General features: G+C 39.4%; 1 protein-coding gene across 1 annotated transcript in view; it reads left to right on the top strand.

Moving 5' to 3' along the window:
* The window catches only part of prkcha (protein kinase C, eta, a), a 186,822-nt gene extending 175,708 nt beyond the window's left edge, over positions 1 to 11,114 (top strand). The window contains exons 14-15 of the mRNA XM_067991909.1: positions 6,916 to 7,062; positions 10,266 to 11,114. Coding sequence (XP_067848010.1) covers positions 6,916 to 7,062; positions 10,266 to 10,412 — 294 coding nt within the window. The 3' untranslated portion in view covers positions 10,413 to 11,114. The remainder of the gene's footprint in view (positions 1 to 6,915; positions 7,063 to 10,265) is intronic.
* Positions 11,115 to 16,086: the final 4,972 nt, after the last annotated feature.

Genomic DNA, 16,086 nt, shown 5'->3' on the forward strand with positions numbered 1-16,086 from the left:
ATTTTGTTCTAGCCCCAAACCAGACAGGGATACCGATGGGACAGGCTTGAGTTCTGTTTCTTCCTTGCTGCTAAAGAAAATTCACTGAAATCCTGAATATTTAATGCCTCTGTATCATGAGATAAAAATAAGTGGAAAAGTTAACTATTATAAATACCAGAATTTTTGATTCAGGTCAGCATTTAAGCACGCAGAGTCAGTGGGACCCCCCCAGCTATAGCAGAATAGAAATGTGTCACCTGCTGATGCCCATGTTTCCCAGTAATGAATAATGGGGCTTTTCAAATCAGCTTCATTGTGTTCATTTTTCTGCTGATTACTTTATTGCCGCACAAATTCCAACCCGGATTTACAATTACTGTAGGTTCAGTTGGGTTCAGCAAAACATATTTTTGATTTGTTGCAAATGTTATGTGGTAAGTCAATAGAAGCAAGGTCAAAGGGATCCTGTCACTGCTCTGTCTGAAACTGCACAGAAGTGTTGCTCTGCAAGTTTTGATGATTGCACCACAGATAAAGTATTAGTACCGTAATCAGATCCTGTGTATTGCGAACATATCTGCAACTGTACCACATGTTTCCTTTAGCTCAACTGAAAGACAATGCTGCCTCTATAGATTTTATAAAATTCACCCCTCCTCCATGATTCAACTATTGACACATTGATAGTGATCAGACTTGTTTTTGAGTAATCGTGTTGCAGCAAGCTCTCTTCAGAATTCCATATCATCATCACTCATCAGAGCAAGGCCCTAAGAAACTTGCCCTCACTTGTCAGGATTGTAAACCTGCTCATGAATTGGGTAAATGCTGCACAACTCAAGTTCCAAAACAAGAGATGGCTGCTGCATCTCATTTTTAAAATTACATGTATTACCAAAGCATCTGTGCTGTCTTGGTTTTGTTTTTAATCTTTTCCTCGCTCTTAAGAACTGTGAAAATATGGAATGAGGAGAGGTCATTCAGTACATTAAGCTATTTCCTTCCACAAACCTCGCTTAATTTGCACTATCATGGAATCGGCCCAATCTATTTAATCTCCTGATGGATGATCATCCCTATCGATCCTTATCCTATTAACCTTCAATCAGATAACTAGGTTGGGGAGGTGAGAATTGCTTTGCTTCCAATGTATCATGACACATAACGACCACAGCAATAATCCTCCCCCCAGATACTAATCCAGTTCTTTTGTAAAGACTCTGACACAGCATCAGCAGTTTTTTTCTGAAAGTCTATTCCACATATCCATTATTTTTTGGGGGACTTGGGGGAACAAAAAAAAATTCTTCATATCACTTTTATTGAACAGAGTTGTACAAGAATAGGTGAAACAAAACTTTCCAACAGCTTTTTGCTTACTTATCAAACCATGAATCACTCTGGACATTGAAGGGATACATCAAACTTGTAAAGAAATAAAGGCCTCGTTTTTAGTCATGTTGTTGCATCACACCGCAGTCTCCTGCTATCTCTGCATTGATACAAAGATCTGTTCCCTCTATTATTTGAGGTAGAGCCACATTTGTGGTGCGCACATGAACGCCATGATCTAACCACCCCATCCTGTCCATTTTCCGTGAGGTGTGAAGTTTGTGTTGTGATGCACAGTAACTCACAGCCGCAACAATTTTTTCAAGCATAATTTCCCCTTCATTATGATTTTTCCAGCAGCCTTACAGTCATTTCTTTTTTATAACTCATTCTGCACCCATAAGCAGTGGATGAAGTGACGTCTTTTGCTGTGTCATGCACACTATTCTAGCTTTGAAATTTGCCATGTAGATATGCAAATGTGGTTTTGCACATTCATTTGGCAGCACTGAATCAGCTGCTTTTTGAGGGCAAATGCACGGATTCACTAATTTGGCACACAAAAAATATAAAATAAAAGTCATGTGAGTGATAAGATATCGGGAATGTCGTTTGGCTCTTCATTTCCCAGAGTTTATGCAGGAAGCAGTGCTGCTTATTTATTATGACAGTGCCAACTTCGCTGATATTTGGCATCCTGTTGTTTATCCTTCCCTTGTGCGGGTTTCCTGAACTATTTTGTAGCTACTGTATAGTATTCCCTATGCAGCAGTTGCAGACGGAAAAGGAAAACAGCACAAATTAAGTTAGATTGGCAAAGTCTGCACAAGAATTAAACATGAGACCAGTAGTTTATGAGAGCTGGGCTGTGCTGTACAGCTGCTGATGATAATACCCACATTAACAAATCACATATTTCTTCCTTTTTCTCCCCTCCTCCTAAAGGCATTGACTGTTCTTAGGGTACAGTTCCATTGTTGCTAGCAGTGCTAAAGTACTTACCCTAAGTGGCTTTTCTTCTTCAGTGAACCATGGATAGCATCACAACTAAGTGCCTTCTTCTGGCATTCACACATTCACGTTTTCCAGCAAGAGTCATGGGAATGGGAAACCATGACTGATTTTTATTTTTTCCCCATTCCCTGGCTTACTGGCAATATAGAGCCAGTTATATTGCTCTTATTGCTGATATCAGCTGACTCAGCAGAGACCAAGGATAGAAAATTCCTGGTCTTTATACCTTAGTACAACACCAGATGGTGCATTTACAAACCATGAATGGTTACAGTGAACATTAAAACTGATCACCAGAATATCATGAATCAGGTGCACAGATCTTTTTTCCTCATCCTCTGGTTGCACTCCCATCGAGTGGGAGTTTGTGCCTTGCGAAGTTGATACATATTCTATTAAAAGTAGCTTAATGTGAGACAGGGATCCTCTCATATGACACTGATACAAGTTGGTTATGATGTCATATAAAAGCCATTAGCCATATCGTGCCATGTTAAATTGTTAAAGACTTCAAAGCCAGTTACTGCTTGTGGAACATTTGGCCCACAACTCAATGGCAGATTTCCTAGACATCATTGACATGGGATATGTACGTAAAATATATGTTAACTAGTCCATATTAGTTTTTTTTTAAAGTGTGGGTTTCCATTAACTCCATAAGCAATGAGATTATCTGTATCTTTTGAATCCACTCATAGCTGTCTATTCTTTAGTTAATTCTTCAGTTATTTTTTAAACTTATTCTTTTGCAGAGTTATGGGGAAAGAACAGGGGAGGGGGACTAATTGGATAGCTCTTTCAAAGAGCCGGCACAGGCACCATGGGCCGAATGGCCTCCTTTTGTGCTGTAAGATTCTATGATTCCCTTTTACTCCCTCATGCAAGCTTGTGCCACCTCCACACAGATTGCTTCAGCCAAGTCAGCAGATCTATCCAGTTCCTGGAGGGATGCCAGTGGTGGTGTGAAAAAACTGGAAGGAAGCATGCCTGCACAGGACTGAAGCAGCCCGTCACTTTCCTGGCACGCTACACCTAGATATCTGATTAGACTCAAACTGAGCCATGGCATTTGATGGCCCTGGCATTCTTACCCACAGTCTTCTGGAAAGGAAGTCACTGTTATTGATAATTTCTACTCTTAACATATTTTTTCTTTAACTCTTGCCGTAATACAATTCTACAGGCCTCACCCAAGTGAGTGTCAGCAAGCTATTCCACCAGCGTTCCAGTCATAATTGCTATCCAGCAAACTCATTGGAAGTGTATATGTGTATATCTGTGTCTGTGTCTGTGTGTATGTTTTTCTATGTGTGTCTGTTTATGTGTGCATGTGTGTTTTTTTGTGTGTATGTTTGTTTGTATGTCTTGTGATAGGAGCAGGCTTGGCTGTGACGTTTTCCATCAGCAAATAACCTGCTACCTCTTACTGTCTAGGCTCATGCAGGAAGAATGGCTACAGAGGATGAGGTTACAGAGGGTGCTGGTATGGCTGGAACTAGATCCCAGGGCAAGTCATTCTCTCAAGAAGAGGGAGGGGCAGGAAACTGGAGGAGAAAAAATAATGTTAATATAATGTTATACTATAAAATAGGTGGAACCAATATTAACTGTTTAATGTGTGTAAAATCTAAACACCTTCTCTTTTACATCCTCCTATTCTTTATGCATTTTATTTTCCTGATGCTACCTGTAGACTCAACATCTGGTATGCACTCCACACTGCCCCACCTGCTCTGTACATAATCTCAGCCATTAAGAGGACTTTTGGGTTATGTAAGGCTGCTTAGGAATGTCATGGATGTTATGTAATATGGATATGCAAAAGGCATCTGATGAAATGCCACATAAGGAGGCTTGTTGATAAAGTTAAAGCATGTGGTATCCAAGGAAGTGTGGCAGCATGGCTAGGAAGTTAGTTAAAGGACAGAAAACAGAAAGTAGTGGTTGATGGATGTGTTTCAGACTAGATGGATGTAAACTGTTGTCCCTCAGAGGCCAATGTTAGGACCATTGATGTTCTCAATAGTTATGAGTCGTCTGGTCTTGGGTACAGGGGGCACAATATCAAAATTTGCAGATAACACAAAAATACAGAGCATGGTTAACTGTGAGAGAATTACAAGTGACTTCAGGAGCTCTTAGATAAGCTAGTAAACTGTGCCTATAGAGGTCAGGTGAAATTTAATGTAGACAAATGTGAGGTGATACATTTTGGGAGGAAACTAAGGACTTACATACAATGGTAAAAATGTAAAAGGATTAGATGAGCAGAGGAACTTAGGGGTTCAGATACACAAATCTTTAAAAAGTGGGAGGACAAGTTGATAACGCTGTTTTTAAAAAAAAATGCATGTGGAATCCTAGGTTTTATAAATAGGAAGATCGAGTGCAAAAGCAAAGAGGTAATGTTAAATCTATATAATCATTCACTATGCCACAGTTAGAATATTGTGCCCAGTTTTAGCACCTTTCTTTAGAAAGGTTGCCAAAGCCATGGAGAGGGTGCAGAAGACATTCAGCAAAATGATAGTAGGGATAAGAGGCTTTAGTTATGAGGAGAGACTAGAAAAACTAGGGCATTTTTGGAATTAAAATAGGTTAAGTGGATATCTGATATTCAAAATTACGATTGATTTCGATAAAATAAATTAGTAATAACTATTTCCACTGGTTGGTGAGTTGGTAACAGGAGGACATACATTTACGATTATCACCAAAAAAATAAAGGAAGAAGTTAGGAGAATTTTTTTTTCATGCTAAGGGCCAGATTTTACCTTTCGTTAGACTTGCATTTGCCCAAAGACTTTCTATGAGCTTTTGCACGGCAAGTTCCTGTAAATTAAAGATGCGCAAAGCATGGCGTCCTCTACAGGGCATCTGGGACCTGAGTGAACAGGGCAAGCAACTGTGTATCTCCTTAAACAATCAGATTGAAGCATCATTAATAACAGCGCAGTCAGAACCAGGAAGTGTAAGTTAAAGCAGTGAATTCGATATCAAAACAGGTATAGAAAGCAAAATAAAAAGAGAGTAAGAAATATTGGCTCTGAATGAAAATCATGCCCTTATTGTTTTTAAAAAGGAGGCTTTTATCAGTTGTTGTTCTATTCTTCATGCATTCGAATGGTAAAACTGTCACTTTATAAGAGGACAAAGAAATCTGCAACTGGTTTCGAGCAGGTTCCTGCTTTATGTAGGTATGATTGTTGCCAGCAGAGCAACTTACTTGCTTGACAAGTGTGCCAATGTAAGTCCTTCAAACAACACACAAGTATAGTATGTTAATGAACCAGAGCTCCTGGTCCACATGTAGCAGTATAGATGGTATGTCGATCACTACAAGAAAAAGCTACTTTTTACAATTCTTCTTCTTTATTACCAAAAAACTACTTGCATCAATAAAATAAAGTGGAGAATGAATTAATGACTTGGAGACCTGCAGGACATGGTGGTGCCAACTATGATTAGTATCTTCTGTACTTCTGGTTTAACTTAATTTCCAGTGCTACTGCTGACAGCTCGTCACTGGGCCATTCCTTTTCAATTTTTACCTTATTGCTTTAACAATGATTACATTGTCTTCCTTCAATACAGTTGAATAGTTCAGTTGATAGAAATACTTGACATCAACACTTGAGATTAAAAGTTGGAATCATATACAGTGTGGCTTTGAATGAGTCAAAACGCAAAAATAATAACATAGTGTTCTAGAACAGCACACCTTTGCAGCGTTAATCTTAATCTGGCTGCCAGTGCCCGGGAATCTGCCCCATTTACATTGCAGGGCAGAATTAAGAGCACCCAAAAGCTGGCATATGCAGTTGATTTCAACTGTCAATTAGGACTTTCAATATTAGGGAAGGTCCATATAAAAAGTGGTCCCAGTCCATCCACACCCTGAAAAAATGGTGACTTCCAACATCCAGTGCTGTTGCTGACTGTAATTTACATTCACTGTCAGGAGCATTACTACCTCCAGAGAAGTCTCAGAAATCACCTATAGTTCTGTGGATACCAGCAGCCTGCCAATACCTCACTGTAACTATACTCATTGTGTGCACTGTCAACGTCATCCAGACATTCTGCCCTGGGGGCATTCCAACCAAGGCTAATAATGTCCCTGTTTCAATTTGTTTGATTTCTCCTCTCTCCTCGTTCTCAGCCTAGGGATGCTGAAGCCAGTTACAGTGCATACATCACCCACTGGCTAACTGCACAGAGCAGGCATAGGACCTGGGACCTTCTTGATCTGCAGGTCTGAGTACCACACCACAAGGTGCAGTTACCTACCAAGCTGCCTAGGGCCTTTCTGTTTTCTAAATCTGAGACAGATCCTAAGAATGCATTGAACAAAAGTAGATCTAGGCCAAAATATTAAAATAAGCTTTGACCACCCACTTGGGTGAGATACTTGGAGGGCAGCTGATAGTCAATGATTTGCTCCTGCTATAAGTTGCTGCCTTCAGAAAAGGGAGGGAGAAAATGCTGGCAAGGAGTGGGGAACGTTAAGATATTTAACAATTTCCTGTAATTCTGCCAGTCTGTAAAATAGAAGAGTAATTATTTTGTTCTCTCTTTTTCCACCAGTTTATGATAAAAAATCCTAACAAGCGCCTGGGATGTGTCATCGCACAAGGTGGAGAGCAGGCTATTCTGAACCATCCCTTCTTTCAAGGAATCGATTGGGACTTGCTCGAACAGCGAAAAGTCAAGCCACCTTTCAAACCCAGGATTGTAAGTTCTCTTACTGAGATGAAAAAAGAGTTTATGTTGTATCCCTAACAACTGCCTTTAAAATACTGAAAGATTGGCTGTGGGCGACCAAGGGAAATAACACACTGTTCTCCCACAATACATCTCTGTATGATTCATTTGTGCTACTGCTTCCTGCTTCTGACAGAGTGTACTTTACACTTAAGTGTAATGTATTTTGGAAATGTTTTGGCAACAAGATTTAAAAGCATTTACTGTGTATATTTTCTCTGTTGAGGCAACATTATAAGCCTTTCTGGAGTGTATTTAAAATGACATAGTATCCTACTTTATTTACCTGCAATTGTGACTGCGCAAAGACATTTGTAGGATTTCTTAAATCTCCAAAGCCGTTACAGTCAGAAATACTTCAGCTTTTAGAATGTAGACCACAGGGCTAAAATGTAGAGGCAGATCCACCAATATCAATTGCCAATAAATGGTAGTCTGTGTCTGTTCATTTTGCCTCAGACACTCACTTCGCCGTTATATTTTACTGAACCACTTCAGAAGAAGCAGTTCTGTTTGCCTTGGCTGCCGGGGCTGTGGAATCTGTCTAGTTTATATAGCGGTGCACAGTTATTGCAAAGTTGCAGACCCACGCCAATGGCTGGAAAAGTTTGTACAGCCAAAAACCACATTGCTCATCCATCAGTCATAAGTCTATGCAACCAACTGTTGTGCACGTCACCAGCAGGAGCCATTTATGTTGCTGCTGCAGCAGAGGCATCTCATTTACCTCACAACATTCACATTGAATTCAGGGCTTCCATTAGCATTGTCAGTTAAATACAGCATCATAGTGCCCAGCTAGTGCTAGTGCTGAATAGATAAACACAAAGGTGAGGGCTGTTCTCTTACCATGGTTTTGTGCGGCTTATTAGAGGCCATTCACAATCAAGCCGAGTATAAAAGCGTTGGATGTATCTTCATTTAAGGAAACTGTGGATTTAACGTTGGTTTAAACAAGTTTCATTATCTATGTAAGAATGAATGTCTGTAATTCACTCAGGCATATATGATCCTGAACTAGTTTTGGGCTAATTAATGTATGAGTGGCATGACGAGTGTGCAGTAATGTTTTCCAATGAATTCTCTTTCCTTTATTTTGTATAGTCTATGAGTGGTACTTTTTCTTGTTTTCATTCATAGAGTCATAGAAATTTATGGCACAGAAGGGGGCCATTTGGCCCATCGTGTCTGTGCCGGCCAAAAAAGGACTATCCAGCCTAATTCCACTTTCCAACTCTTAGTTCATAATTGTAGCTTACGGCACTTCTAGTGCATATCCAAATACTTTTTAAATACGATGAGGGTTTCTACCTCTACCATCCTTTCAGGCGGTGAGTTCCAGACCCCCACCACCCTCTGGGTGAAAAATTTCTCCTCAACTCCCCTCTAATCCTTCTACCAATTACTTTAAATTCATGCCCCCTGGTTATTGACCTCTCTGCTAAGGGAAATAGGTCCTTCCTATCACTCTATCTAGGCCCCACATAATTTCAGTCTCCTCTGTTCCAAAGAAAACAACCCCAGTTTATCCAATCTTTCCTCATAGCTAAAATTCTCCAGTTCTGGCAACATCCTCGTTAATCACCTCTGTACCCTCTCTAGTGGAATCACATCTTTCCTGTAATGTGTTGACCAGAACTGTACGCAATACTCTAGCTGTGGCCCAACTAGTGTTTTATACAGTTCTAGCATAACCTCCCTGCTCTTATATTCTATTTCTTGACTATTAAAGTAAAGTATCCCATATGCCTTCTTAACCACCTTATCTACCTGTCCTGCTACCTTCAGAGATCTGTGGACATGCACTCCAAGGTCCCTCAGTTCCTCTATACCTCTCAGTATCCTACCATTTATTGTGTATTCCCTAGCCTTGTTTGCCCTCCCCAAATGCATTACCTCACATTTTTCCAGATTGAATTCTATTTGCCACTTTTCTGCCCACCTGACCAATCCATTGATAACTTCCTGCAGTCTACAGCTCTCTTCCTCACTATCAACCACACAGCCAATTCATTCACAAGAAATGGCTGGCATGACATCACTATGATGCATAATAAATAACTCTGCAATATTACACATGCAACAGCCGAATGGACATTTGATATGGGAGCTAGAAAATAATTGTCATGTTCTGTCATAAGGTGCAGGTTATCAAGAATATAATGTTTAGAAAATATGCACGGGTTAAGTATTTTGTAAATGTTGAACATTGATAAACTGACAATAGTGTAATATTTTGGACGTTCTAAGACGTAAAACAGTATGGTAGTAAATAGGTTTTACTGAACAACAACAACTGGCATTTACATCGCACCGACCGTTAAAATAGTAAAACGTCCCAAGGCACTTCACAGAACCAATTATCAAACAAAATTTGACACCAAGCCACGTAAAGAGATATTAGGACAGGCGACCAAAAGTTTGGTCAAAGAGATAGGTTTTATGGAGCACCTTAAAGGAGGAAAAAGAGGTAGAGAGGTGGAGAGGTTTAGGGAGGGAATGACAGAGATTAGGGACTAGGCAGCTGAAGGCACGGCCACCAATAATGGAGCGAAGAAAATCAGAGATGCGCAAGATGTCAGAATTGGAGGAGTGCTGAAATCCCGGAAGGTGTAGGGCTGGAGGAGGTAACAGAGATGGGGAGGGGCGAGGCCATGGAGGGATTGAAAACAAGGATGAGAATTTTAAAATTGAGGCTTTGCCGGATCAGGAACCAATGTAGGTCAGTGAGCACAGGGGTGATGGGTGAATGGGATTTGGTGCGAGTAAGGATACAGACAGCAGAGTTTTGGATGTGATAGGCTGTGACTTCCTGCTGCATGACTCGTGATGACTTTATTTCATTGATTCTATGAGCTCCCCTAATGATTTTCTGATTGGTGTTATTTAACACTGGCATTAACCAGTTTAAAATAAATGGGTTAATCTCATGTTAAAATAACATTGATCAAAAAATCTAGGCTAAGATCTTCGATGACTACTTAATGAAATGGACAGTTCTATACCTCAGAACTAACTTGGAGTCGTAGATCTGGAAATAAAACAGGAGGTTGGACACACAGCCAGGGAAGGGTGGTGTTTAAAGTTGAATGTTTCATTTAGTTAAAGATAAATATGCGTGACAAATAGGAACAGCCAATTTTATAATGTATTTCATTTTTCTTTACTGTCAGAAAACAAGCAGGGATGTAAATAACTTTGATCGAGACTTCACCGCAGAGAAGCCGGTACTGACACCAATTGATGAGACCCTGATCCGTATGATCAATCAAGATGAATTTAAAGGATTCTCATTTGTCGCTGAAGAAGCATGTGCTTGAAATATGAATCCCAATTCATTAGTGAGCAGACAATTTCAGAACTCTGACAAGTCCCAGCACCACAGGGCCCACCTCAAGCAAATGGAATGGTTATTGCATCGTGATGGCACAGAAAAATTATTCACACAAAATCATCATTTAAATTTGCTGAAATGAGAACTGGCATGCTGTTTATACTGAATTTTTACATTTTTGTGTGTAACTTTGTGAAACTGAGTGGCTCTGTCTCGTTGCCCGTTACCTTTCCAACGACATGTCTTCTGAATGTCAGAACCGATGGTCGTCATGAAGCAGTCATTTACAAATAACTATTGTTACATGGATCATTAATAAATTATACATCTATCATTTGCACTCAGCTGTTTAGGTATTTAATTAGTTGTGTATCTATAAACAGAAACTGAAATTTGTTAACAGTAATCAGTTCTACACATCCATAAACTGAATTTGACTCTTTTTGGTAGAAATCTGTCTTCAGAGACCCACATATTCATTTATGGGGGAGGAATAACCTGCATGTTGTCTTACGTTGTACTTTGCTGACTGCTTGAAGTAGCCATCTTAAAGTTGCAATGCACTATGGCGAAACATAGCTGTGGAATGGAGAGTGTAAGCTGTCTTGTGTATATAAGTTATAGCTGTTGGCAAATAAATGTTTTAAAAAATGCATATTTTGTATTAAAAAAACCTCAAAGGTTAAAAGACCAGTTCTTGGAGTTGTATGCTATAAAGATGAGATGGCATGAGCAGCAATAAATTCCTTATGAGTAGAGCTTTGTAAATACTTGCATGGGGGTAGGTATGAAGGAGAGTTCCTACCTGAGCTGATTATCCAGTACCATATTGCTGTTGTCCTATTCAATTGTACAGTGTTGTGTCTCATTAAAGTTAATCAGTTTTTTTAAAAAATACAACTTTGTGCTTGCAATTAGATACGAGATAAGTGGAAACAAACTAGCAAGCTTCTCCTCGACTGATTGTTGTCTGTATCTCACTTACAGTAGGCCACTTTTTTCCTGTATTAGTCACATTTTCTTAATGGTTATTTTGTTGCTTAGATTGCTTGTGAAGAAGCCAATATCTTCCTTTTACATAATAAGGTACAGCTTAGGGAGTAGGCAGCACTTAGGCAATAGCTGTATTTTCCTCATACCAAAGTTGCAGCCACATCACAGTGTAAAGTCACCCAAGAGGGAAAGTTGAGGTAAGAAACCTTTTTACTTAACCATAATAATATAATCTTTTAATAAACTTTAATTTCAATGAAAATGCAGACAAAAGTTCAGTCTTGAAATGTGAAGCTACATTAGGAGAATAGGGCTGAATCATCACAGATGACTTGTTCATCATGATTCATTAGCTCCTTTGGTTTCAGTTTTCATGTGGTTACAAAGAAGATCCTGCCATGTCTTGAGGTATGTCTGAGAATTTGAGTGCAGTCACATGTCAGAAGCAGGTCCAAAACAAAGATTAGAAATGGTCTCAAAAATTCATAAACTAGCCTAATACCATTTACTGTGGCTTTTGACCTTTCACCTTCCCAAATAGGAATTGCTGGACAAAGAATAACCAAGGGCCATCTAGTTCGCCTTCTACCATCCTGGTAGTTGCAAGATACAGTTATTACGGAGTTGTTGACCAATTTTGGCAAACAATCTCTATCAGAGACAGAGAGTAGGGATAATGGGCAGGTACTCAAATTAGCAGGATGTGACTAGTGGTGTCCCACAGGGATCTGAGTTGGGGCCTCAACTATTCACTGTATTTATTAACGTCTTAGATGATCGGATGGAGAGCCACATATCCAAGTTTACCGATGTCACAAAGATAGGCAGCATTGTGAGCAGTGTAGATGGAAGCATAAAATTACCGAGATATTAATAGATTAAGTGAATGGGCAAAACTGGCAAATGGATTTCAATGTAAGCAAGTGTGAGGCACTTCGGACCTAAAAGGGATAGATCAGAGAACTTTCTGAATGGTGAAAAGCTCGAAACAGTGGAGGTCCAAAGAGACTTAATGGTTCATATACATAGATCATTAAAATGTCATGGACAGGTACAGAAAATCATCAAAAAGACTAATGAAATACTGGCCTTTATATCTAGAGGACTTGAATAGAAGGGGGTAGAAGTTATGCTACAACTGTGCAAAGCCTTGGTTAGACCACACCTGGTGTACTGTGTTCAGTTCTGGGCACTGCATCCTAGGAAGGATAAATTGGCCTTGGAGGGAGTGCAGCGTAGATTTACTAGGATGATCCTTGGACGAGGAGAGATTACATTAACTAGGGTTGTATTCCCTGGAATTTAGGAGATTAAGGAATAATTTGATCGAAGATAACAAGGGGAACTGATAGGGTTGATAGAGAGAAACTATTTTTGCTGGTTGGAAAGTCTAGGAGTAGGGGATATAGCCTAAAAATTAGAGCCAGGACTTTCAGGAGTGAAGTTAGGAAACGCTTCTACACGCAAAGGGTGGTAGACGTTTGGAATGCTCTTCTGCAAACAGCAGTTGATGCTACATCAATTGATAATTTTAAATGTGAGATTGATAGATTTTTGTTAACCAAGGGTATTAAAGGATATGGGGCTAAGGTGGGTATATGGAGTTAGGTCACAGATCAGCCATGATCTCATTGAATGGCGGAACAGGCTCAAGGGTCTAAATGGTCTACTCCTGTTCCTATGTTCCTATCAGTTAGTCTACAATAGACCCAGACACGAGACGAGGAAAACTCCCAGTGGTGGAGAACTGTAGGTCCAAAGTCATCTGTTCCTCCCCAAGAATGCTGCACTTAGCATACGTCATGTCTCAAATTACTCATTTGCTGTATCCCAAAATATTGTTTTCTGAAAGAATTCTATCTAACTTATAAAAGAAATGTATATTATCAGCAAATTTCAAATGTAAAGAGATTTCTTCCCCCTCCCCACATCCCCATATGAAATACTAGAGTCTAGAAATTACTGTTGCCGATATTAACAAATGAATGCTTAGCAAGCTCATGCAAAATTTATCTGTTTGCTATTTTAGCAGAGGTGTTAGCCCATTTAAAATAACCAGGTTAATTCCTGCATTAAAATAGTGGGCAGAGGGATGTAAGTTGAAATTATTCATCTGCTAATGTCACCAACAATAATTTCCAAGCTTATATCACCATTGGTGAACTTTTGAGGTATAAAGAATCATGTTTACAAATAGAGCTAGTTGTGAAACATTTAACACAAAATACTGTTAATTAGTACAGAACAAATGAAGGAAATAGTTTGATCAGTAAAATTGTGTCTCTATTTCCAGACTTCCAGTATAATAGCTTTGTTATCCCAGTAATGATTGCTGTGTGAATACAGTTTGAAAATAAATCTTTTAAATCCTAATTTAATCCTAATGCAACCTAAGTTAATCCTAATGCAACACCAAAGCATCTAACCTATATTTATAAATCCTAATAATAACCATGCACATCCCTTCTAATATTACTCTAGTATAAGACACCGACCACCAGTTTAGGTTTCTAGGCCGACATAGTTCAAGTTGTCAATTATTTCTACTTAACAAAGGAATGAACAAAAAGTTGATTTTATTTTTCCCTTCTAACTTTCTCCCCTCCTGTGCTGAACAAGTTGACTCCTTGTTGAGGTATGAGTCCATAGGTGTCAGGTAACCCTATGGCACCTAGCCCAAACAGCCAATATTGATTTGTGAACCCTGACATTGTGCATTGGGCGAATCACAGTTGAGCATGCCATCTACACACAGGCACTTCCAGCAGCAGGTGCTGGAACCTTGGTACTGAGCTCACATACCACTGCCTTCGGGGGGATCTCAGATGTTGGTTTTATAAGCAAACAGGTTCCTTATTATCTCAGAAAAGGTAGTCTGGTGGCCTAGCACTAACTTTCCAATCAGTTGGTTGTGAATTCAAGTCTCAGGTGACTTTTTGCTTCAATTCACCAGCCATTCTTGAGATGTGTTATGGGGCAGGGTCTTCTGCTTGTGTGTTTGTCAGCCCCCAATTCATTTAATAGACAGAAAAAAACATGAGCTTGGTGAGCACAGAGCAGGAAACAATGGCCTATGACTCAAGAGAACCTTGTGACAATGGAGCTGAAGAAAATTGCATTAAAGTGAGTGGACTCATTTTGAAAAATTGGGTGGAATAAATCAAAAGACACCTATCTCAAGATTTCCATGATTCATTTTTATTGAAAGAAATCTAACTTTATTTTCAAATATCCACAGTTTGCATCCAATGAAAAATTGTTATCATACCCCAAAATTTGGTAAAATTTAGAATAATGATTGAGTCAAATTCAGTATTTGTTTTGGATTCTGAAGGGACAGAAAAAAGCATCACATCAGTAATTATAGAAATTTTCAAAAGAAGCCATTGTTTATAACACAAAGGGAGTGAGTCAGCAACTGGTGCAGTCATTTCACAATTCAGTTTGCTTATCATGTAGGACATTTTACTGTAATTACAGTTTTGAAAGGGTAAGAACAATCTGACAGACAAACAAATGTTTGAATACGTATTCTTGAGAGGATTTACAGATAGAGGTCAATTACAGGTGAGAGATTACATTTCCAAAGTGACTCATCAATCAGAGCACAGTCATCACAAGATCACTAGATAATTATGGATATGGAAGGCTATCTGTCCCAATTTAATTCATCCATCCAGAGAGATCCTAATGGCCCCCCTTCCCTCCCTTACTGTTGTAGCATTCAACCATTTCTTAAACAATTCCAGGGTTTTTGCTTCCATGATTCTTTCTGGAAGTGTATTTCATGCATTGATCACTTTTTGGAGCCAATTTTTATTTGGGAAAATCAGCGTTTATAGGATGATAAGGACCTAGAAAGGGGGATCAGTGGCCTTATCAACCCATTAACCTCAATGATCGGCCTGCCGCTAGGCGGCCAAAACACCTGCCTCTCAGATAGTAGGCCATTTTTAAGATGCAAATTTGGGTCCTATGCTGTTCATACCTCTTTTCATCTACTTAAGTATTTTTGAACAACCGCCCCCCCCCCCCCCCCACAATCTATATGCTTTTGTGGTTTCCTCATAACTTTAGACACAAAAGGCATCAAGGGGTATGGGGAGAGCGCGGGAATATGGTATTGAGATAGAGGATCAGCCATGATCATATTGAATGGTGGAGCAGGCTTGAAGGGCCGAACGGCCTAATCCTCCTTCTATTTTCTATGTTTCTATGATGGGATTGTGGGACTGTGCAATGAGACTAACCTCACCAGGATTCAATAGGCTCCTTGCTTTAAAGGGTCAAAGTCATCAGGATAGGGTGACCTCCCAAATTGATTTTAAACAAAGCAAACAAAAAGAATAAGCAAAATTAAATCAAAATGGTAAAGGGGAAAACAAAACAAATTCCAGGTTGTGCTCACCGGTCATGAAAGGCATCCAATGAGCTGGTAGACACTGAATACTGGAATCCTACCCGGTGATCATACCCATCCTGAATCTATGGATGGTAAACTTTGCTAAGTCCAGGAGCAGACCCACCACAAAGTGAAGGGATATCTATTATCAAAATTGGAAATGAGAAATAATTTGGTATGATTGGTGATCACTCATTTTTTCTACATTACAACAGTGACTACATTTTTTTAAGAAGTATTTAATTGGCTAAAAAGCACTTTGTAA

Source organism: Heptranchias perlo, chromosome 10 (assembly GCF_035084215.1).
Source record: "Heptranchias perlo isolate sHepPer1 chromosome 10, sHepPer1.hap1, whole genome shotgun sequence".
Classification (NCBI taxonomy): Eukaryota; Metazoa; Chordata; class Chondrichthyes; order Hexanchiformes; family Hexanchidae; genus Heptranchias; species Heptranchias perlo.